The 24,964-nt window shown below is 36.1% G+C and overlaps 1 protein-coding gene across 6 annotated transcripts in view; it reads left to right on the top strand.

The window, feature by feature from the left end:
* The first annotated feature begins 1,106 nt into the window (after positions 1-1,106).
* SLC39A12 (solute carrier family 39 member 12) overlaps positions 1,107-24,964 on the top strand; it is a 34,215-nt gene continuing 10,357 nt past the window's right edge. Inside the window, exons 1-10 of one of the 6 annotated variants that reach the window (XM_055806616.1) lie at positions 1,107-2,152; positions 3,277-3,629; positions 6,724-7,005; positions 9,366-9,573; positions 12,056-12,228; positions 16,648-16,819; positions 18,728-18,900; positions 20,143-20,295; positions 21,483-21,593; positions 23,952-24,015. In XM_055806616.1, the coding sequence (XP_055662591.1) occupies positions 3,360-3,629; positions 6,724-7,005; positions 9,366-9,573; positions 12,056-12,228; positions 16,648-16,819; positions 18,728-18,900; positions 20,143-20,295; positions 21,483-21,593; positions 23,952-24,015 (1,606 nt within the window). In that variant the 5' untranslated portion in view covers positions 1,107-2,152; positions 3,277-3,359. Of the gene's footprint in view, positions 2,153-3,276; positions 3,673-6,723; positions 7,006-9,365; positions 9,574-12,025; positions 12,229-16,647; positions 16,820-18,727; positions 18,901-20,142; positions 20,296-21,482; positions 21,594-23,951; positions 24,016-24,964 lie in introns of those variants that run through there. The other 5 variants (XM_027777112.2, XM_027777116.2, XM_055806620.1 and 2 more) reach the window with 5 other exon arrangements.

Consider the following 24,964-nt stretch of genomic DNA (forward strand, 5'->3'; position numbering starts at 1 on the left):
TAACTACACAGCTCTGTTACTATCACTCTCCCATTTTATCAGTTGGCACAGCATCAGGATGTGTGGGTAGCAGAGGAATAATGCTGTACAGAAGGGTTTGAAAAAAGAACTTAGCAGTTGATGCTAGCAATTACTTCAAAAGCAGTAATCCAAGTGCTGTGTAGACAGAAGAATTGTTTGATGACAGTGGCATGACTGAAAGCATACATAGTGCTCCAGTGTCAAGGGTAAAAGCAGAGGTTGAGGTTTGAGTCACCATCAGTGATTTTGCACCACTGAGAAACTCATTTCAAGCCAGAGGAGGTCTGCAACACTGAGTCTTAAAAAGGGAAGTGAATTCTCCAGCCATAGTACTCTGTACTAATTATTATTTGTTGGTTTTTTGATACACTGTACATTTCCTTGTTTTACCGTTACTCTGCAATATAAATGTTCATGTAAGTTATAGCCAGTATTATTATGTAGGTCTTCTCTCAGCAGCTTTTAACAGTTATAAATCATCAAAGGTGTTTTTAAATGTTAGCTTCTCTCAATAAATCAAAACAATTAATGAAACAAAAAAACACGTTTGCACAATTGGATAGAGTGAATTCTTAGTTTCAATTTGTAGTTACATACAAAAACCCAAATAATATACAGATAAACCTATTCTACGTTTATTTGGAGATTGAACAATCCCTGGGATTAAATGCTGGAAGCTATTCTCTCTTTTATCTGAGGAATTATTTTTATTAGTGGAACAGATCTGGACATAGTTAGCTCTGTTTCACAAAGCAAATTATATAAAAGCTAGAGGACATGTGCATTATCGTGTGTTTCTGCTTTTCAGTCACTCATATAAAAATAAATTTGAGATGAAAATTTCTGTAATTCTTGTTTGCATTAAGTTGAGTATTTGGCAATGTTTGATAAATATATTTTGTATTTTATAAAGTAAAAGAAAAGATAATTTGATATAGATTTGAGTGGTTTTTTGTACTCTATCTAATAGTAGTACTGATTTTTAAAATGCTCAACCTTGACCACAGAAGAGTTTGTTACACTTCCTTTTACTTGTACTTTGTATTTTTGAGAACCCTCGTTTACATTTTGCACTTCCCTTAAGCTGCTGTTGTCAGTTTAATATTTCTTTTTATTATTGTCAGTATCAGTTGCCAGTTCTCAGCCTTACTAAAACAAGGCTGTTCTCTTTGACTTCATCACCTTATAAGAAACATTACTGGCATTTTAGAACCCAGGACATTTTCTAAATCTAGCTTTAAAGAGAATTATGACGTTTCTATTACTACAGGCTTACGGCTTCACAGGATTTGTTGAGCTGTATTGAACATTCTTCATTACCACACTGAAGGTTTGGAAAGTGGGAGAATGATATATATGACTGGTGTACATGTCACTGTGGAAATCTGTCAGTCGTGACAGTTTTCACTGATTTCTAGTGCAATAATATTGTATTGCCGTGGTAATGTAAATGTCGACTTTGTAACAGCATCACTCTGGAAAATCTGAGTGGGTGGAAGAAAACTTTTTTCACCGCAGTCTGAGCTATCCCAGCTTTTTTAATTGGTTCAAATGTGGCACAGAATAAGTGGGGATGAAAGAGCCTGTTCTCTATGGACTGTTTCACAAAGAAAAATGCCATTTTTCTATGGAGGTGCTTTAAAGGATTTCTGTTTCTATTCTGTTCTCATATCTGCAAAAAGAAGTAATGTTTTGATGAAAAAAGTTCAGGTTTGCTATAGAATTGATCAGATAATGTAGTAATGTAGAAAACAGAGTGCCTATATGTATTATCCATCATAATAAAATACATTCTTCAATAGAATTTATACATCTTGCACTGCTAAAATACAGTAGAGACTGTTTACATAAAATAACTGCTAAAATATGTGAAATACATTCAATAACGTGATGCTTAGAACTTGCCAAGAAGAACATGTACTAATTCCTATCCACCTCCATTGTTACCTTAAGAGCAGCTCTCTCCATAGCAACTGAAAACTTTTCAAGGCAGCAATAAACTAATCCTCTCCAGCTTCCAGAGCACCATCAAGGAATTTTAAAAACATTGGACTTCTAGCAGCTAAATACTTCCGAGGATTCAGAAGGCCACAAAGCTAGATACACAAGCATTCTTTTTTCCCTTCAGAAGGTAAGAAAATAATGTTTAGAAATAAGTACATCCTCATAACAATGGTACATATTCCTAACTGCTAACAGTAAAATATATCTAAACACCAAAGATTTTCTAACACCTAAAAACATACTAACCTTCATCTGAGTGAATGCCTATTTGAATTCAGCAGTTCTTTTTTATTTTAAATACTTTATTAGCAGAGTTTTGTTTAGAGTAAGACACACATGCAATTATTGCAATTAAAATTGTACTGCAATTAAAAGAATCTGAACTTATGTGTGGCTGTTTTAACATATGCATTATCATCTGAAAATGTATGTTCCTGCTAACATCTGCCCATCAATAAAATTAAAACCTCTTTGTGGAAAACAGAAGTGAAACTCTTATGTTTCTTGTGCTTTGATATTGAGATAGATTATTGCTAAAGCAGAGGCGATGGTATGTTAGGGAGGATATTGACAAAACAGATTTACAGTACAAAATGTCTTGCATTGAGAGGTAATGAGTTAAACTTGTTGCTTCTGGTATGTTTGTCTTGCATATTCACTGAGTTCTGTGAATGAAATGATGACCTGGTTTGTAACTCTTCAGTCTTGTCTGATCATAAAATATCACTCATTTTTAAGTACATTTTTTGCATTCTTGTGTTGTATAGCTGGAGTTTGGTGACATTGGTAAAATGTTTTGAAAATAAAACCTGCTCTGTATCATTGCTGTATAATATAATTATTGCACATTCATATCAGAATCAGACTAGTAATCTTTATTTACAGCTATTTTTGCTACTAAAAACCTGTTTCATAATGGAAAGAAAGTGAAAGCTATGGTATTTTCCTGTTCTTACTGAAAAGGATGATTAGTGAATGCAATAACATGTTAAATGAAAGCTATACACTTTTATGAGGAGGGAAGGGCACTTTGAGTCAACTTGTTCTTGGTAATTCTACAGAAGTTTTAAGGCCATGCTTGTCTTAGTTTCCTGCTGTTCTGGGCTGCAAAGCCCGTACAGGCTCCCTGTTGTTCAAAAACAGCTTGTCACTGCAAATCAGCTTAGCTGACCAATTAATAAATCCTTTCAAACATATTGCATTCACACTAATTAAAGGGTTGGGTGGGTTTTTTTCCCCTTTACCATTTAGATTCCTCAGGTTTCAAGTTTAAGCTGTGAAGTGCAAACAACAATCCAACATTCAGTGCAGATCACGCACTGCAGGAAGAGGAGATGTGTTTTCTGACCAAGCATCCAGCTCTTGGGGTGGTATGTTCCGCTTTCATATTCAGCGTGCTCATTGCTGAAGGACAGCCTGGGGAAGAGCATGGGCAGGATGGCAGCTATGCTCCCAGCCAAGGCTATCTGATGGAAGTTTTACGCATTCTTTCAGCTGACAACACTGAGCTCCACATGAACCACTCACAAGAACTGGTCAAAATGTTACTGGAGAGAACTGAGTGCCCACAGCGGATTTATGGCATGCAAGAGGACTGTAATCTGGTTAGTGCTTCAATTAATGAAGAATATCTTTACAGGATCGTCAGTGAGTTCTAAAATTATTTATTAGAGTGATACTCTCCTGAATAAGGAACCTAAACATGTAAAGGGTTTGTTGTTGAGCAAAAAATTATCCCTGCTTTAATAATTTCATTCTGAATTATTAATATTTATTGTTTGAGCTCATGAAGAGACATTCCAAACATGACAGGCATTCCTTAAAAGCACCATGCTTCAGTTGCATAACGCTAATAATTTTCCTTTAAAAGTTGTCAAGTCTTTAGTTTTCAACAAAGATTCTTCTACTTTACCCTGATCTAACTATAAAAGCATGGGCTTGAATTTGGGTCACAGAAGATTTCCACTGTGGAAAGATTTAGGTAAAAATTGGGGACCAGTTCTGCCACTTTGTGGTTTTATTTGTTCTGGATTTTAGTATATAAAAATAAAACCCAGAAAAGATTGTCTCAGATATCTGTGCCACTTCACTGAAATATTCAAGATTTAAGAGAGGATTTTGATAAGTGGTTCAGGTCAAGGAAAATCAAAGGCAGAACGATGAATCTACAAATCTAAATCGAAACTGGGAATAGTCCATGTTAAAACTTCACAGAAGGTTTAGGTGTCTAGCTGAGTTGAGAATATTTTCAGAACTGATTCCTGATTTGACAAAGAAAGGAGCAAGTGTAAAGACTGTAGGTCCTGGGAGGATGGAGACAGTGGTAAGTGAGCAATTTAGCTGGAAGGAACTACAAAGGGCTTGGTCATTCTTGGCTTTGATTAACATTACTCTAGCCCTGGCATTGTTCAGTGACCTACATACAGCAGAGTGTTGCTTTTTTATCAGAATTATGAGGATGGTCATAAAGGCAAGTGCTTTCATGATGTACTACTCTTCGCAATCTGCCAAGCCTTTTTCTCTGGTGCAGTAGACAGCTACTCACTTAACTGGCCCTTTCTGCAAGTGCTCACATTTTTCATGAGCCCCAATGTGAAATTTTCGTATATAAATAATGTAGGTGCCTGTTAGTCCCTAAATGGGTAATTTTTATGAGGGAGATTGTACAGTTTTTCTCTTTGCATGTATGGGCAATGGGTATGTACCAGATCAAAAGCAGAGAATGTTTTAAACAGTAAAGGGTATAGAGTCCTAAACTTCACAAAGTAGGCGTCTAGGCCTTCTTGTTCTCCCTCTTTGTTTTGCAGCTCTAGATTGCTATATTTTTTTCTTTTATTTGTGATGTATTCATGGAGAGCATGCCCACCATGTCATTGAATGGAAGAAATCTAAGTGAAGCTTAGCTGGGGCTCACTTTGGTCAGGACTTCCACTCTGTTTAGGCTTCATCTTGGAAATGTCCTGTGGGAAGAATGTCAGAACTTTCACCATTTCCAGTACTGCTCAGTGCTGGCTGTGTCAGTAACACTGCACACATCCTGCACTGCCAGTGCCGCTCTGTAGAAAATCCACGAGAGACAGACAGCGTCTGCAGTCACATGCAGCCCACACGGCACTGTGCTGAAATCTTCCAAGGTGGTTTAACAAGATTTGGTTAGACAAGGTAGCAAAAACTGTGCAAGAAGCGCTATCCTTCAAGACTGTCAAAACTTGAAACAGAAAGCCCTGCCTTAGACTGGCATTTTCTTTCCTGTACTTGTTAGGGATAACTAATTCATTTCAAACTCCATTTTACTTTCCAAATCCAAGATTCCAGTCATACCACATGACTTTGGTTTTAAATTTTTTAAAAATTACTTTCAATCGTAACTCCAATGGGTATTTAAAAGCAGTGAAGTCTAACACTTTTATAGACCCTTTTTGGGTTTGTTGTTACGTACTGGCCCAAAGACTCTTTGAGAATGGGCTGGCAGCTATTGAATGGCATCTGACACTTCTTTATCACCTAAGCACACAAAAAGTCATATATTTCTTGCAGTGGTCAGAAAACTAACTTCTAACTTTGTTCTGGAATTCAGTACCTTATTTCCTGTAGCCTGATATAGAAGTCTATTAGTCTTCTGGTCTAATTTTAAAACTAAGTTTTGCTTCAGCTGGCAAAAGTTTCTGGAAAGTGTGTTTGTATCAAGAAAAATGGAGGGAATTATATATATATACACACACAGATATGTATTAAAAATCCTTGCTCAGATAGAAATCCTGCCCAGGGTTAGAATATCATTTCAGTCCTTCTGAAATGCATTTGGAGAACTGTAGAGGAATGAAGGCAGTGGGTTGATTAGCATTGATAACATGCAGCTGTGGCCTTGCCTCGAAGGCAGTGGGTTGGTTGACATGGATGATGTGCAGCTGTAGCTCGTCCTGCTAAGTAGTTAAATACCACTGAGGAGTGTGGGAGAGGTGGCTGGATGGAGGAGTAGTTTGGTCTGGCCTCTGGAGGAAGGAGAAAGAGCATGGACAGTAGAATATGGCTGATGGTAAAGCCTTGTTGCGGCCTACTAGTTTTGATTGTAACTGCAACAGAGAACTAAATGGTGTTGAGACCTTGTGCAGGCTCTCTGCGCTGGACCAAACTATTCCAGTTAACAGAATTCATTGAGAAAAAAATAAAAATAGGTGTATAATTTCAGGGTCAAATAAGTTTCTTAACAGTGCATTGAGCAGAATGTAACTTCTGTTTACGTACCTTGAATTAATTACATTCCAGATACTGTGTTTATCTTATTATAAACACATATAGAATGCACAGGTGGCAATATGAAAAGCCCTAGCCTTTATCTAATATATCTATAACCAGAAATATAATCTGTTGACGATAGAGAACTGAAAGTCTTCCACTACAATGACTGATCAGAGATAGTCCTGTTTTGTAGGAAATCTTAAATCCTTTGGATACTTGACATCTGTTACAAAAAAGAAGGGGCTCTGGAAAACACAGTGGGTGATCTTGCAGCAATAGAACTGCAATGGATTACCTGCGCCCTCCTCCTGCCATTCCATCAGCCTGCATCTTTCTAGGCTTAGGTTTGATCCCTTAAATGATAGAGTTGAATTCTTCTGTTCTCTCCAATTATATTTGCACGTGACTGGGAATGTGTTACTTCAGTTCTATTTCCATTTATTTTTGTTTTTTTCACAGTGCCTTGAACCAGATGCTTTGTTACTAATAGCTGGTGGAGGTTTAGAAGACCATCTCAGTGAAGAAGTTTTTGAAAGAATTTCTCTTATTCTTCTCTACTATGTTCTTCATCGTAGAGATATGTGTTCTTCAAAATTCAGCTTGAATAATAAGGACTATAAATTTTATCTGCAGAGTATGCTTAGTTTAAGACATGATGAAGATTGTTACTATTTTTCACGAAATGAAACTGAAGATATTTTGGCTGCAGTAAGGCAACATTTTAAAACTTCTGAAACTGAGGTAAAAATAATGAGTAAAAATAACTTCATATTTATTACTGATATAATGCCTTTAAGCTAGTTCAGAAATTGTGTCAGTATCATGGCCTTCCAGAAAACTGGTAAATAACAGTGTGAGAGCACAGGCTGAACATTGGTCTTTTGTCGTACATGCTATTTAATACTAGCCTTCTCGACCTGCTTTTGGCATGTGTTACCTAGCGTTTCCAAAATCTGCTAAGATGTGGCTAGGGAGAGAGTGCATATCGGGGACCATTCCCGAAACATGATTTAGATGAAGTTGCCCTGCTTAGGGGAGATGGAAAAGAACATAGCAATGTAGCTGCAAGATCTCGCATGTGGTTTCAAGGACAGAAAATACTTTCTCATGTTTTGTATTTATTAGCAGTGATTGTATTTAAATGATATAAAGCAGAACAGCTCCAAAACTGATCTGGCTGTATAACAGAAATGATGAATCATTTAATCACAATTAAATCCTTGCCAGGCCCTGCACTTCCATGTCCATCCAAAGCAGTATGGAGTAAGGAATCTGTCCAAAGATATGATGGTTTCCTTCAGATGGGACACATACATTTGTGACTAATTATCTACCAGTATTAATGTGCCTTGTAAGAAGACTGATACAGATAAGCTTAAATTTAAAGTTAAAAAAAAAAGAAAAGAAAGAAAAAAAGCAGCATATTGAGTATATTCAGCTAAAAATATCCTTTTTAAGTCAGGAAACATGCAGTGAGTTTTCTCATCACTGTTTGTTATTCCTTATCTCAAGTAGGGTCTATAAAATAATAAAACAATGTTCTAGAGTTCACAATCTAAAGAACTGTTTTACTTGTAATGGGCGATGAAAGAAATTTTGCCAGATTCGATAACTCCTAAAGTACAGGTTGACATCCTGTGAGAAGCCCCTTAGATCTATTCATAACACACAGTTAAATTTGGTTTATTGCAAAGTTTGAATTTGGCTTTTTCAAAAGAAAAGTAATTTCATTGATTTTAATTTACACTATACTATAGGAGCATTTCCTACAAAAACAGAAGATGGCTTGGAGTCCTGGCTGTGCAGCACAATGTTGAGGGCCTCTAGTTCCTCCTTCTGTGTTCTTTGTGTAACAGTTTCCCATCATAAATTATTCATTGACCAGTACTTTTGGTTCTGAGTCTTGGTGAACGTGCTGATTTCCAAGAACTCCAGTGGTATCTGGGCAACTGTAAAGAGGCATTGGTGGGTATTTAGCGTGTCAAGATAGAATAGCAATCCATAAAGTGCTTTACTGTGTGGTCTGTTTGTTTCTGTTAGCAGTATAATCACTTGTCAAGCCTGTTCAGTAACAGACTTCACCACTCATTGACATGAGGGAAAAGAGGGGGCTTTTTATTAAAACCTCAATCATAGCACCTAATATATTATTTGAAATGAGTGATGAAATTTTGTGTTGTGGAAATTTAAATGTGTAATGAATGGACAGGAAAATAAATGTCAGCCTCCTCTCTGCAGTGTTAAGGCATATATATATATAGAGAGAGAGAGATGAATACACGTAAAATAAATTCTTACTATACTGGCTTATCTAGTTGACTTTTAAATTTAGGCAATATGGGTAAGAGACAAATGAACACAGATAATTTTTGCCTTTTTTTTTTTTTCTCTCTCAAACTGCAACTGTTTGTTGTGAAGATACACAGGAAAGAAATAGAAGAAGATAGGGATAAGTTTCCATGTAACTGGGAGAGCTGTACCCTCCTTCCTCACTTCAGACCTGCACACATCCACACGCATGGGTGTACATGACTGCCTAGCTCATGACTGGTCACCCAGCAGGGAAATAACCCTTTATCTGCAGTTATATCTTTCCATGTTGTCCCCAGATAACTGCCCCATAACAGATTATTTATTCCATTTAATAGATTGGGAACTGAAAACAATAAGGCAATTCTTTCTGAAGCCTGAGGTACAGAGGCTAGTCTGTATTATCTGAGTTCATTTCTTGTGCCTTAACAAAAATTCCTCCCTTTTCTGCCATTTTCTGGAAGTACATGTAGATGCAATTGGAAAGGACACAGGAATAATAGAAACAGCATGAAAATAACACTATGCAAAAATAACCTGAATGAAGAACTCTAATTCTTCCCTGTTGGACATTCATAAAATTTCAGGCTTTTTTATTCTATGCCTGTTCTCCTGAAAATGTTCTCTGGTTTGCATTTGCTGTCCTGCTGTCAATTGCAACTTTAATCTTAGTATTTTTTCCTATTCTGGCTGTCTGTGAAAGTGTGCTCTCCAGTTTGTCCTCCTGTCAGTCTGATTATTTAAATGGAGGTGACCAGGGCTGTCTTCATGCTGTTTTCTCCTGATTTCAGTGTGTTGATTTGAGTACTCTGGAGAAAAATGCTGATATAATGAACAGAGATGGTGCTGATGAAAACACTCTTCCACGCCTGGCTGCTTTAATCATTACTCTTGCTCTCCAAGGAGTCTGTATGGGGAAAGCAAGTTTGCCCTCTCCAGAATTCTTTATAAAATATATTTTCAGTTCTCTAAACAGTACCACTGAGCTCCAAGTGACAGGTAAGCTCTTTATTCATCTCTAGTTGCCTTTTGCAGCACACAATTGATGTAAACTATGCCTAATTATTTATGCCTAATAATTTAAATGTCTAAAAGACTTTTTAAACTTAATTTTCTATTTAAATGCCATTTCATTTTAACGTTGTTAAGTAGTCTCTTCTAAATTTAAAAATGAGGCTGGAAAATAAACTCCTTATTTTGATAATTCTCTGAGAGGTATAAAACAAATTGTTACTGAGATTTTTGAATGTGTACAGTCACATTAATTTATTACTTAATCACTCAGCATGGTCTGAACTACCCAAGAGAGGTCTGAGAGTGTCAATCTAGGTGTGAGGGCAGAGTTCACTGGGGCCTCGTTTACATTGCTTCTTTATGCAGAATTTTATACATTGCAAGACTCATTTAGGGGTAGATGGGATAATTCATGTATGGAAGCCAAATTAGACACTTCAGTCACTCACACCTCAGTGTAGACATACCCCCAGAAGAGATGAAATAGATACAGGCCACTCTGTTTTGGCCAAATGTTCTCTGGTATCTGCCTGCTGTACCTAAAAACACTTTTATGGTTTGTGCTTCCCTACCCACCTTCTGATTTTAGTACCCAGTAAGCAAGCCTGGAATATGTAAAGTTTATTTTCATCAAGAGCTTTGTTACTAGACATATCAGAAATGTTATTTAACCATAAATAAATAGAAGTACAGGAGAGTTCAGAGTGGTCCAAAAAAAATATATATAAAGAAAAGAAGACACGTGTGTTGAGCTCTCGGAAGCTGCTGTTGGGTTCTGTAAAAGATTCTGCATGCTTAGCAACTTAAGAAGCTAAACCATCGACTGAGGGGCCCACTATGGATTTAGAAGGATATTATAAGACATCTACTTTCCCATGTTTGCGGTAGCCGCTAATAGCAACACTTTGCAATCTTTTCAAAGCACCTTTAAAAAGTTACATTAAGTATGGGTTAGAAAGAAGTTGAATTAAGCACAGGTTAAAACATTTTTACCACTCTTAGGTTACACAGAGGTACACTGAACCACAGAAAGAAATAATTTTAAAAAGAACAACATCCTCACCCCTGAACTTGCACAGATTGTACTTGCATAACTGGTTTTGCAGCAAAACCCTTCCTTTAAAATTGCTGAGCCAGATCTTCTAAAATAATTGACTCGCAAGAATGGATGGAGCCATCTGGGCACAGTGCTACTAAATAGCTACATATGGTGAAATCAAAGCCCCCAGTGAAACGGTTCCAAGGGTTGGTGGAGTTAGGGTGTCATTCAGAGAATAAAAAAAAATAAAAAAATTCTTAACCAGTTTGTTACAGTGTAAGTATATTTTAAGCCTAAGCTAATTCAATGTCCCTATAAATTTATTTAAATTCTTAATAGTTACTGCAGGAAAGAGAAAGGAACTGGCAGTGTGGAAGAAAAGATGATTAGAGTTGACTACATTTACAAAACAAATATGGCTTCAACTCTGTTCAGGTCTGTTTGCACAAGAAAGCAGACAATCACAAGCCTTTTTGTAAGATTTACTATTAAGATTATACCATTTTATTTTTCTGAATAACAACATTAAAGGATTATCACATTGAAACTTTCTTAACCTCATTGATCTGAATTCCTTTGAAATTAATTTCTGGACTGCTTTTGTTTCCAATGGACAAACTCAGGTTTACAGAAAATTACCACTATGGCTTCCTCTTGAAAATGCAGGGGTGAGGGAAGGTGCTTGGTAAGGTAGGACAGAGCATGCCTCCTCATGTAACCAGGCATTTCATCAACAGGCACACGCATTGCCTTCAAGCTATGTCATGGGATACATCCCTGTAATGTCTGAGATTTGGATTAGGGATCCTGGCATTCTGCTTCCTACTTCCTACTGTAAACAGGCATGCTTCCAGATTTACCAAAGGAGAAAGAAAATCCACTTCCCTGTGTTTAGCTTCTGAAGTGCAAAAGGCAGCATAGCATCTTGAACATTGCTTTCAAGGCACCCTATAGAGGACTTGTTTTCCTGGTCTTTCTGGACTATCCGAATACCTGGCCATGGCGCCTTAGCATGATATTCCATTTACATGGGAAAAATTGAAGAATGGTGAAGCTATTTAGCAGTAATTTGTAGATAACTGGCAGAGACTGATGATTAAATGGAAGATGCATTGCCTTTCAGTCACAACACATCCGTTTTCCTCTGAGAGAGTCATAGGCAAAACATGTGAGTGTGGTACTGTAAAGAAGGAAAGGCTGACTATATAGGTGTCTTGAACTTCTAGAAGTGGTAAGCAGAAATTACCTACAATATGAGACTAAATAGCGAAAAAAGTATTAAAATGAGGAGTTGAGTTAATGTTAAAACTAATAAACCCAAAAGTAATTGTTAAAATTTTGTCTTTTCAAATGTGTATTTTCCCATGGTAACGTATCTGTTTTCTAATGAATTACTAGAACTAGAACAACTACTAAATGTGCTTACAGCCAGAAAGACCTGCACTGTAAATGGGCAATTCCACAGTCACAAAAGAAGACGTTATAGCATGGCAATCAGAGGTATTGGGACCAGAAATATTCCAGTCAAAGGAAACCATACGAAAGGAAACAATCTGAAAGGATATTTTGAAGATTATGAAAGTAACACAGATTGGGAACAGGTTAATTAATTTTTTGGTATTATAGTATTGCTCATAGAATTTTAGTGATAAATGTTGAAATTGGTTTGCAAACACTACATTATTTCTGAGATAAAATCTATTGGTTTCAAGAAGTCATGCAGGTACTCATTAAAAATATCTTTTTATAGTTATATTTGTTTAAATATTAATTGAGGGAAGAACTTTATGGGTGTTGAATGTGTGGTTAAAGTAGATGGGAGGGGCTAACAGAATGGTGTTATGTGAAATCAGGTGTTTCTTCAAGACACAGAGGACTGTAGTACCATAACTTCAATGTTTTCACACATTTATTGGAGATTTCTTGTGCTTTTATGTTACAGAACTTCTAGGGCTCCTTATGTGACCTTGTAGAAAGAAAGGTGGTTCTATACGAAGGAAAAAAAAAAAAAAGTAAATTAAGATTTCTGTGTAAGTTGTGTTCAACAGGCTTTGTAAACTGAAAATTAGGCATTTCCAAACACTTTTAGTAGCCATCTATGGGGTCCAGAAGCCTCCTTTATAAAGTACAGAGTCTGTAAGACAGAACTTTAGCTACTACCTGGTATTCTCTTTGAGGGCTTTGAAGGGCAGCAGGTCATTGCAGGTGATTTTATCGTTATCCTAAATATATGAAAATAAATTAATTTTGTTTATAACAGTGATTAAGACGATAACTGACTTCCATCCTTGAGCCTGGAAGGCATTCCCTAGACAAAAAAGGAGACTTCAAAGTATATACTTTGTATATAATTTAATATCTACATTTGAAATATGTACTTCAAAGAATAAGTTTCTGTAATTTTCAGTACTTTAAAATTTAAGTTAATCTAAAGACAATGTTACTTCTCCATTTAGGAGAATAAGCAATGCATAATTGACTTTTGCTGTGTGGTCACTTTGTGATGTGGAGACAAATGGCTTCTGGTTAAATGCCATTCTGATATATATTTAACTGTGTAATTTTATTGCATTTGGACTACATACTCTACCAATACATTTATTTCTTTCCAGCTGACCACAAAAGAGAACAATGCTAATCAGCATTTAATGGGATCTCAAAATAAATTTAAATGAAGGTCATTTTAAATGTGTTTCACGTTAATATTAAATTATGAAAGACAGAAATCAGTAGTGGTATTATCTGTGCAAGAAGTAAAGTTGTTCTCTAGCAGTAGAATAATTTGTAACACGGGTTTTGATTTCTTGAACTTCTGAAACTGACTGTAACTCAAAAAGTAAGTGTGCAGGGGAGTTATCTGAGGCTTGGGAGTCAAACTGAGAGCCAAATAATCTGTATAGATGAAAAAAAAATCACAAAGAAACATCTGGATAGTAAAGAACTTATCTTCTGTGTAATTCCTATTTTCTTGGTTTTATTCCATTCCTCTTTCGAGTTATGTTGATTTTCTTTGACATATCATACCATTAGAAGGCTTTGTGTTTTGGTGTTGTGTTGCTAATTTTGTCTCCTGCTTTCTGCACATATGTGATAGCTATTGTTCTCCATTAGTAACAGATGCTACTACATATGAGGCATTGACTCATTTATGGCTTGTTTGCTAACTATGTTAAGATCTGTAATTTGGTTTTTAGGTAGGAATTATATTTTGAAACATTATCACAGAAGAAAGGTCACTGCTTTCTTTTTAAGTCATCATTGTCTCTACTGATTTAAAAAAATGCATATAAAACAAGTAGCAGATGATCTAATAAAGGCAATAAAATTAAATTCCGTTAAACTATGTCACAATAGCTATGTATTAATTTGTTATTCCTCATTGAAGAAACATAGATTTTGGAAACCAGAATCACCTATCCATCCATCTATTTGGTTTTTCATATAAGAGTATGCAAATTAGATTTACTTGTTTCTTCATATCATCCTCCAGGGGTACACACGTAATTGTTTTACTAATGGAGACTTAGCACTCTGTCTCCCTATGTTAAAAAGCTTAAAAGGCTAGGGCTTGCAACTGGAAAAAATGGAAAAGATGCAGGTCCTCATGTCTCAAGTCTTACAAGAATGTTTTACTAAACAAGCATTAAGAATTAAGTTTTTTATGTGTGGGCGGACAGTTTAATTTCCAGATGAGATCTTGCTTTTTCATTTAAAATTCCTCATAAAAAAAATCACAAAGTAAGTTCACAGTAGTCCTGGACCTCACCTTGTCTATCCTACTTCTCAAAACAAGGCCAGCATCAAAGTCAGATCAAGCTTCACAAGGCTGTGTCCAGCTGAATTCTGAATGTCTCCAAAGACAGAGATTCCACAGTCTTTCTGGGAAACCTGTACCTGTGACTTATTGCCCTCATTTTGATGGGATTTTTATTATAGCAAATTGGAATATTGCCTGCTGTATATAATACCTATTTTCTCTTATCCTTTTGTGTAGACCTCTGAGGGGACTCTGGCTCTGTTTTCTCTATAATGCTCATCAGATAGTTGAAGACTTAAGATACCCCTCAAAATTTTCTTCTCCAAACTGAACAAACCCAGATCCCTCAGCCACTCGCTGCACATCATGTGCTGTAGTTCCTTACCCATCTTGGTGGCCCTCCATTGGACTTCCCTCAGTTTGCCAGTGTCTGTCTTGTACTGCTGGTTATAAAATTGGACATAGTTCAGATGTGGACTCCTATGTCTTGAGTGGAGGGCAATAATCTTTCCAGTACCTGTTGGCTATGCTCTTGCTAACGCAGCACAGTATGCAGATAACTGTCATTGCCACAAGGGCACACTGGTGATTCATGTTTAAGTCATCTGTCAGGACTCAGAGGGTTTTTTCTGTAAAGCTCCCTTCCAGTCAGTTTTTCCCAGCCTTTATTGATTGACACATCAGGTTATTCTGTTTCAAGCACAATAAATTTGTCTTTGCTCATCTCCATGAAAGTCTTGTCAGCCCATATCTTTGGCTTGTCAAGATCCCTGTAAGTAGCAGCCATGCCTGTCAGCATATTGACTACTTGTCCCAGCTGGATTTTGTCTATTAATGTGATGTGGTGCACTCTGTACCATCACTCGGGTCATTGGTAAAGGCATTAAATAATACCAGTCCCCATACTGACCAGTGAGGAATGCTACTCGTAGCCAGCCACAAGCTAGACTTCCAACTTGATACCACCTGGTGTTCCCTACTTCTAGAATGAAAAATGGTGCCTAGAACAGGCAAACTGAAGGCCTTTTCCAATACGGTAGCTCCTGAATTGTCTTCATGCTCCCCTTCTGCTTGGAGGCAGAACAGACTAGATCCAGGTGGCAAGATCACCTGTTACCCTGAATACTTGAATGTGGTATTCAGAATAAAAGTATCAGTGCACAATTCATCCAGTTTTGTAGTGAGCTACACAGCCTATTTTACTTTGCTTAGGCAGGAGGGTGTTGGTTTTTAATTGGGTTATTTAAATTTTTTAATAATTACAACTTTTTTATTTAAATAGTAGATTTCTTTCAAAGGAAACCTAAGCTTCAGTGATTAGAAAAAGAACATTTAGGAATCCCTTGATTCTCAGGTGCATACTAATTTAAAAGAAACAAGTATTTATTTTCTAATTGAATCCCTGCTAATCAGATGAAATTAGGAAATTAAGTTTATTCCTTTAAGTAAGACAGTATATTTGATCTGGAATTCTTTTTAAAAGTTCTTACAGAAATTGCCACTAGAACTGTTCTAATGCTAACTGCTCATGTTTTCACAAGAAGTTTCATCCTGGAGATGAAAAACCAATTATTCATGAAAATTTTTCAAAATATAAACGATCCCAAGAAGTTCCTCTTTTTGACAAAGAGATGTTTCTAACAACATAAGGTAGTTGAAATTCTTAAGTACCTCTAATAATACAATTATTAATTAATCTTTAAACCAGATTTAGACTATCTAACATCTAGTTTGCTGACCTTAAAGTGCCATGTCATTGTTAATAGAATTTTAAAAACCAACGTAGTTCCATATCTTTCTAAAGATGCAGCACAAGGACAAATTCCAGTACTGTCTTGATACAGGCAGTATCTTACATAAATAGCAATATTATTGCTATTAATGTGGTCTTTCATTAATAGCTAAGAATATGATTTGTGTTAGCATTAAAATATTTTATTAGCACGTATGACAATAAAATATTTAGAGATATTATTGTGTCAGATCCTCATAATGTTAACAAGCTTCAATAGAAATTGTGCTACATCATCCCAAAGATGCTGTCCTTTCTAAAATATATATAGTAGCATCAAGCTGTAACTAGATAAAACAAAAAAGAATCAGAAGGAATTGAAGTAATTTAACCAGAAAAAAGTACACGGAAAACAAGGGTTTTTTTCTAGGCTGTATAACCCTGTGTTCTTCTAAGATTCCATATTTAACCTCAGCATTAAATGCAGGTATATGCAACTTAATCAGTAACTGTGTATACTTTTCTACATAGGTTTGTTTCTCTGCCAATGAACTTGTGAAGATATTTTTTAAAAACAGCTCTTCCTCCATTTCTAAGGACCATTTCAAGCAAATCAGTCCAGCTATTATTCAGCAGCTATTAAGCTGTTCATGTCAACTTTCTGACTCCAAGAAGACGAAGCTTCCACCAACAGCTTTGGAAAGTGAGTTATGTTCCTATCAGGAAAATATTGTGAAAATTCAGATAAAAGGGAGCAGGGGCTTACCTTCTGGAGACATTTCATTCACTGATAAACTTCAACCAAAACATGATGAGATTTATACGCTCTGTAATTTCTGCACTCTATATGATGTGTATGCTATGAAATTATAATAGTACTATATTGACATGTGAGGGAAATCAATGGTCTACATGACCATCTTTAGATAACTAGGTCTTTTAGGAGCTAGTAAGCATTCCCCACATCTTGCTGGCCAGCAATCTTTATGGAACAGCATTTTCCATCTCTGAATTCTATCTGTACTTAGAGCTACATGCATTAAGTAGCTTGTGGAAATGACCTGAGCTATCATTCCCTGGTGTACAGATTAATTGAACTATGAGTGTGAATAAAAAAAAACCCTGTTAGACAAGGTCATGGAGGATCCACACTCGTGGATATCCCAAGAATAGTTATAGGAGAAAGAAATACACAGAATAGGAAGAAACATTATATCTCCCCATGAGGCAGCAGTCCTTTCTTATGTTGTCTCTACCTGAACACCTTGTAGTATTTACTGCTTTTATCTTTTCTATGCTACATGGATATGCCCATTTTTCAGATGAGGAATCAAGGGACAAAGAAGGAAAGGAACTTATCCGGGTCATAGACAAGGTTCATGACAAATTCACAGTTGAGTGAGATTCTACCAAGTCTAAGGCCAGGAGTCCTATCAATGACATTTTGGTGATCTCATAAAGCTGAGAGATTTGTGTAGATGAGAAAAGCTGAACTATTCAAACACAGAATGGAATTAATAAGAGCCTTTTCTGCAGCCCTTTCCCTGTGCTTTTTGGAAAAAGGAAGGTTTCCATGACCACAGGAACACTTCTGCTATCTTGAGACAGACAAAAGACTTCATGTTTGGCCTCTATGTGGTCTACTGACCCGAGCATAGGCTCATTAATTTTATTCTCAGTTCTATTTTACTGTCAGTCTGTGCTGTTTTGGCTAAGTCACCAAGTCCTGACCTTCCATAAATATCTGCTATACCCTTGTATTTGGATGTGGTCTGTGAAATTTACTGTCTAATTTTATGAGGTGCTGAGCACTTGCAGTGCTATTGAAGTGTGAAACATTGTGATGCTTTTGAATCTTTTTGGCATTAATTCCTTTATGTCTGTTTCTCGACAGTGTTTTATATGTATCGTAAGACTTTCATACAGATTAATCAGGATTTATGTTGTGCAAAAGGTTGGAATTGTGAGCAGTGTGTAACTGAAAAATTACGAGTAAACTTCCAAAAATCCCAGTAACCTGGGAAAAATAGGTTGGCGGTCCTGATGTAGTAACTAAAGGAGTGTATGTCCACAGCACATTTATAAACATTATTTGGACCGAAAAGTTTATGCTTAGAACCTAATTTAGATCACTACATTCATCTCAGGTTTTAGACCTTGGTTTGTTTACTGAACATGATTTGGATAGCAATGTGGTGTTGACTGTAAAGATACACAAGTGTGGCATGTGAGGACATAGAATAACAAGCATAAATCTGTTAAGAGAGGAAAGAAATTCAGACCAGCATTCACTGTCCTGCTCCAAGTGTCTCTAAATCTGCATAGTGGCAGTCTGTTTAGCTCTTTAAGGCCTGAAATTTGGAAGCGTTAGACTGTATTACCTGTAAAGCCTGAAAAAATGAGTGGTTTTTAGGCTTCCATTTCAGTCATATGTATCATACTTGACTAGAAAAATCTATGTGGCACAATGAATCACTTCTCCTCTGTATGCTTGTACACAGAGGTGGCAAAACAGCCTCAAAACCAAACACAAATATGAAACAAATACTCAAACACAAATACTGAATGATTAAATGTGCGCTTGTTTTGTTTCATTTGTTTTTCCCTACAGAATACGGTTACAGCACTGTTGCTGTTTTACTTATTACTATTGGATCTATGTTTGGTACAACCCTCATTTTATTTAACTCCTGTCAAGAAATCTATACACTCATCTTACAGCTGTTTGTTGGTTTGGCTGTTGGGACCCTTTCTGGAGATGCACTGCTACACCTTATTCCTCAGGTATGTAATACACACTTTTGTGTTTTCAAAATGTTGACACATACACGCGCACACGAAGAAAAATTTCATTTAAATCTGACTGATGGTCTTCTGTTCAAAAATAAAGCTTTGCATGAAATCTGTGAATGAACTATCCAGCATTCCAATTACATTTGCACTTTGTAGTTCAGATTCCAAGCAGTAAGAAGCAGAAATCAATGAATGACGAATTCAGAGAAAATAATGTTCCTGTTTTCACACTTTACAGAAAACCCATGTGTCCTGTGCAAGCTGGGTTTCTAGATGTGTATTAAACTCTTTGATGAGGTAGATTCTGTAAAGTATTCTAGGATAAATTCTTCAAAGGTTGTACGAGGCGTCCACAGTCCACACATTGTTCCAGAGAACCAGGGGCTATCAACCTGATTAATCCTGCTGCCTAGAACTGTAATAAAATGGTTGCTTGATTTTTTTGTAAATTAATAACATGAATTTTAGAGAACAGCATAGTGTGTAAAACAGAACCAAATTTCCCATTGTCTATTCATTTATTTTTGGCTCAGTCTCCGCTGATATGGCATAACTGTTATGACTAGACTTCAGTTAGTCGCTGAAAGAGAGCTTCACACCCTTGCTTGAGATTCTGGTCAAAATGTTCTTTGTACTCAATACATCATCTGTGGAAGCAGAACTGGGAGAGTGGTTTAAGGAAGGCAGTTCTCAGTGAATGTCAGACAAATGCATTTCTTTAAGAAACATTGTTTGAGTGTGGAAGTAATCTCCTTAACCATTTTTATGTGATGTATCCAGTAGCATTTGAACTGCCCACTTTTCAGAGCAAAGTAGGGCTAGCTACCATGTTATGCCACTGGGGAAAAAAATGGAAGCATGCCCACCAGCAGAAAGCTTATGGATTAATTTCAACATGAAGATGATGCAAGTAACTTTTTAGACTTTAAAGATCAATGTACTCCAAACAAAATATGCTCTCTCTATACATATTTGTATAATACGTATGAAAAAGGGCAATTTAATAAAGCTTTCTCTAAAAATAATGTTACTTTCACCATTGAGAGATGATGAGGCTCCTAATAGTTCATTTCATCCATCTACTATTCAGCCTTCTAGCTCAAAACGCAATTTAAATTTGAAAGAGATGGCGAAAGAAAAAAATAAATTGAATTAACACATTATAGATTAGCAGAAGTTAAAACATTGCCATTTTAATTTTTTTTTACTTTATCTCTTTTTTTATTTTTTTAGACTCTTGGTTTACATAAACATGAAACACAAGAAGTAGAACACTTCTATGAGGGGAAAGAACATATCTGGAAACTTTTGGGAATAATTGGAGGAATTCATGGATTTTTTTTGATAGAGAAGTGTTTCTTTCTTTTGGTAACACCATGTGATCAGGTAAAACTTTGTACAACTTATCCTTTTAGAGACCTCTTTTACAGTGCACAAAATGTTAAATTGATTGTGGAAAATAATTATAATTCGTATGCATTAAATGAAGAACTAAAAATTGCCTTTCAAAGTGCTCCTTCCAAATTGACCTTCAATTTCTGTTTTGTCTTGCTCTGTGGATTTTATATGCTTCATGAATGTGTTCCATATATTTATAAGTCAAGAAGGGAACAGTTAATAGAATGTGTTCCATAAGCATACTTTCATGACTAGCACTGGAGCAGGTGAAGAGTATATCCATGTTAAATAGCAGTGACAGTTATCTACTGTAGGCTCTGTTTGAAGAGCAGGAAGGTGTAGATGTAAGCACAAGATATTTTCAAGAATGATATCTTAAAATTTCCTACTTTTTTGACCCCTATCCCAATACATTTGAGAATCTAATATGTGTGTTGCAGTCAGTAGAACCCAATCTTGTATTAATAATATCTCCTTGCTCAAAGCCATGCTTATAGTAATTCTATTACTTTATTTCTGTGTGGCTGGTGCCTGAAAACATGATTATGCACAAGGATATAATGTACCACGAAGTGTGATGGCTCATTAAGTTTCTCAGCATGGGAGGCTATCTTAATGTCACCTAAGAAGTCTTAAACCTTTGCTTGTTCTGTTTTACAGGGAGTGTTTAATGACGGGCCTGGTTTAGATATGTAGCAATAACTCCCTATTCCCACTTTCCTTGAGTTCGTCAAAGAATATTATGTGAGATTAATAGAATGAGAGTATTTTGATGATGGTGATATTTGATTTGGTAGAAAGCAGTCCTTTTTATTACTTATTTGGAGGGATGTGCTTTATCATCATCGCACAATTTTAAACTTGTGTGAACTGGATGAATTCTCAAAGTTAATTTTTATATCCATCTCAGTTTCAAGTTTTAATCTCCGGTTTTAAAACAAAATAAGTTTTATCAAGCCATTGTGGTTGTCACTGATATATCTCGTTCATTTTTCATGGTTTTTTTTAACAAAATAAGCATTAGGCAATGTTGATGCTAGCCAACAATCTTTTTCAAACATTTTTTCTTTGGAAAAAAATAATTCCTATAAATGCCAGATTTTCACAAAAGGCTGAGAAAGACTGCGCCTATGTTCATTGGGTTTCAGAACTAATTGCAAAGCATCTTCATTCAGCAGGGCCTTTCCTTAGTTAATGGGCACTGGGGACATTCCCATGATCTTCCAGTGGAATCTGAATTAAATGAACATTCAGGCAGAGGCAAATCTACTTCAACCATACAGTTGGTATGTTACCAATATGGCATTACTTCCCTGATTTCATATCCTTCTTTCTCTGTTCCTCAAAAAAATGAACCAAATTGCTGTGATAAATCAATATTATTTTCCAGTCTTTATTGATTTGTCCTTTATTACATGACATGATTGTCAGGAATCTCTAGATTTTCAAGTTTATATAGAGAGCTTTTACAGAGATTTCAAACATAGGTTTTTCAACAGAGATTTCAAACATACTTTTCTTAAGTGTGTATCAGATTGATATAACAATATACTTCCTGTTGATATATATATACTTTTTTATATATATACTTTTATATATATACTTTTGTTGATAAAATTCTTGAAGATTTCCCTTCTCTCTTCTTCTAAAAAAATTACCATATGTAAGGGCAGACTCTCCCATGGGAAAAACTTCAGGATTTTCTGCAGTGAGATTTAAGTACATAATTAGTGAATGGATGAAGTCTTGGACATTTTTGCACAGATTTGAAGAGTAACATGAACAAGCTAGATACCTGGGAATGGTGCTCACCTCGAAGATACAGAATTTTCTGTTGGTCTGTGGAGAGTATCCAGACAGATATAAACTTTGAAAACTAAATTGACTTATACCTTTTAACCTATTTTCTCTTTTTTTCCAAAAAATATTTCTGTTTATATGTAGTATCTAGATACATAGATTCCTGGTTATTTAAAAAAGAATCTCCCGAGATCTTCCATAATGTGAACTCCATTTTACTAAAGCAGTTGTGATGGGTAAGAGCCACTGCTAATCTCCCAGACACAGTTGGGAAACTCTCAATTGAATGCAGAGCAGACAGGCAAGTGAATGTTTACCAATTTGTAAGCCACGTCATAGCTTCCTGTTTATGGCAATAAATGACCTTGTCATTCCTCTCAGCGGCAAGATCATCCTAAAGTTCTGTGTAGATCACATGAACTAGTCTGGTTTAGCTAGCTTCTACAAAAGTGGCCAGTTTTTCAGAATCATATGAGTAATAGTAAGACAAACAGTGGTTGACTAAGAAAAGCTCGTAAATCCTGCAGGTCAGTGATTAGCCTTACAGTTTCGATTCAGAGTTCAAAGCGGTGGCATGTGAATAAATATTGTAAAAGAAGTGGAACAATTACTGGAATTCATATGACTGGCGCTGCAATCATGGGAATTAAAGATTTTTATTTTTCCTTTAAAATGTAGAATTTAAAACCCAAATCTTTTCCCTTCCCTCCTCATGCTTCTACAGCACATAGCCCACATCACAACCAAGCTCATATGAGCCAAGAATCATATCCTGTTTTGCAGCCAGTACACATCTCTGCTACAGTTTTTGGTGCGGTGGCTTCTGTCCTTAAGAAAGCACTCTTTCTTGCTGCTATTGACTGTCTACTGGATGCCATAATAATTTTGATATATCTTTTTTCGGAGGAAAAAAAAAAAGAAGAAAAAATATAGTGGTTATAATCTCAGGTTTTTTTCTAATTTCAGGCAAACAATTTTTTTGGCTTATCTCACCCTTGCACAAATTTCTAATAGTTTCTCTAGTCAGAAAGAAAAGCCCTAGGGAGATAGGGCAAGAGAAACATTCCTCGTGTTCACCCTTCTCTCCCCACAGCTGCAGTTTCTGTTAATTAACCATTAGGGCTGATGCATCAAATTAACTCTCTAGGATAAGGACAAAGATACTATCTTTTTCTTCACTTGAAATAAGGGTGAATTTCACTCATTGCAGTGGAGTCTCCTCATGTGTTGCTACGCCCAGCCAGTGATGCCTGATGGCAAGACCAAGCCCTAACTAAAGGCCAAGAGGCAAGGCACTGGAGACTGTACCACCCTGAAGAAATAAGCCCCTATGCCATCAAAGGGTGTGAAACCTACCTATGATAATCTTTTTTAGTCTCCTGTTTTTGCAGAATAACTGTGAAGAACATGAACTGCAAATGGTGTCTATCCATTTTTTTCCTGGAAAACCTATAGACATCCCATCCAGCAGGAAAATGCAATCATCCAGTCACAACAAAATCAAAAGATACAATTTGAATTACAATGTCTTATTTAGTTCTGCATTTGGCTCAGATTTTTTTGTATTCAAGCAGAAACTTGATTTTCTTGGCTTACAACATTGCTTATGAATGTGTGTCTTGCTATCTAAATTAGATTGTAACCTTTTCTGGACAAGGGAGATCTCTATTTTATGTGTTTCTAAAGTAAGAATCACACTTCTAGTCCTCAATAAATGATTCTAATGATATATATGCAAATAATAGTGACTAATTCAAAAAGCTTAAACTTATTTGGTATTTTCCTGTATTTATAGCAGAGGAAGAAGCCCTTAACACTGATCCATTATCTTTGCTTTTAACTAGAGAAGTCCAGAAGATTCTGAGCCCGCTGAAGTTCCTCCGGAGAGTAAGGTGATCAGCAAAAGAAGTTAGTATCAATAAAAAGACTAGACAAGTAATAGGAAAAGCCTTCAGACCTAAGATGGGAATGAAAGTATGAAGCTGGTTTAGCTCTGTGTTTGCCATGTGCTACATCACTGTATCTGATGGTGCTTGGCTATATAATTTAACCTCTGCTTAAAGACGTTTTCAGCTGCCAACCCTGTAATTGTGAAGTTCATTAATCTTCTGCTGTCTATGCTTTAGTTTTTGTTTACTCACTGTTGCAAACTATTTTTCTAAAGCCTTTGCTTAAAGCAAAATATTCAAAATTTAATACAAAACAGTTTTTTGTAACTGTAAACTTTGTTTGGGCTTTTATTTCTGAAGGTAGTGAAACAATTGTTTTGTTGGCTCACTATACTAATAGAATTCTGCTTCCTTCTTCTCTTACACTGTAAAGCAATAGCCTTTTTAAACCAGTAATGATTTATTACATGTATGGAATTACAGGCTCATGATGGCTCTTAGTTTTAGGATAATCCATTTTCTTCAGAGAGCTTCAAAGTAGTTCCTGTCTTCTCTGTTTTGTTGCTGCTTAATCCAAAAAATAGGAAAATAGAGCATAAACCAAACCCTGCCTTTGACTGAACTAGTGTGACCTTGGTGAATTTAGTAGAGTTGCAGTCATTCAACTGAGCAAATAACACTTTAATTTGCATCAGTTTATTTACTATAAACAACTCCCCTTTATTTTGTGATCTCAGATCTCAGGTCATCAGTTTGATTTATTTAACAATGTAATTAGCTTCTTCTAGGTTTTTAATATTCTCCTCTGCTCTTGTGGACATCACTTCCATTTCTGAGGCATTTGAAATCTGAATTTCCGTTTCTCCAGTCTCATCTATCCAGCAGTACACAATCCAGTGCCAGTTTCAGCATGACTATCTAGTCCATCTCTAGATGTTCTGTTCAATCATCACTACCTTCTAAGCACA

This window comes from Falco peregrinus, chromosome 5 (genome assembly GCF_023634155.1).
Source record: "Falco peregrinus isolate bFalPer1 chromosome 5, bFalPer1.pri, whole genome shotgun sequence".
Lineage (NCBI taxonomy): Eukaryota > Metazoa > Chordata > Aves > Falconiformes > Falconidae > Falco > Falco peregrinus.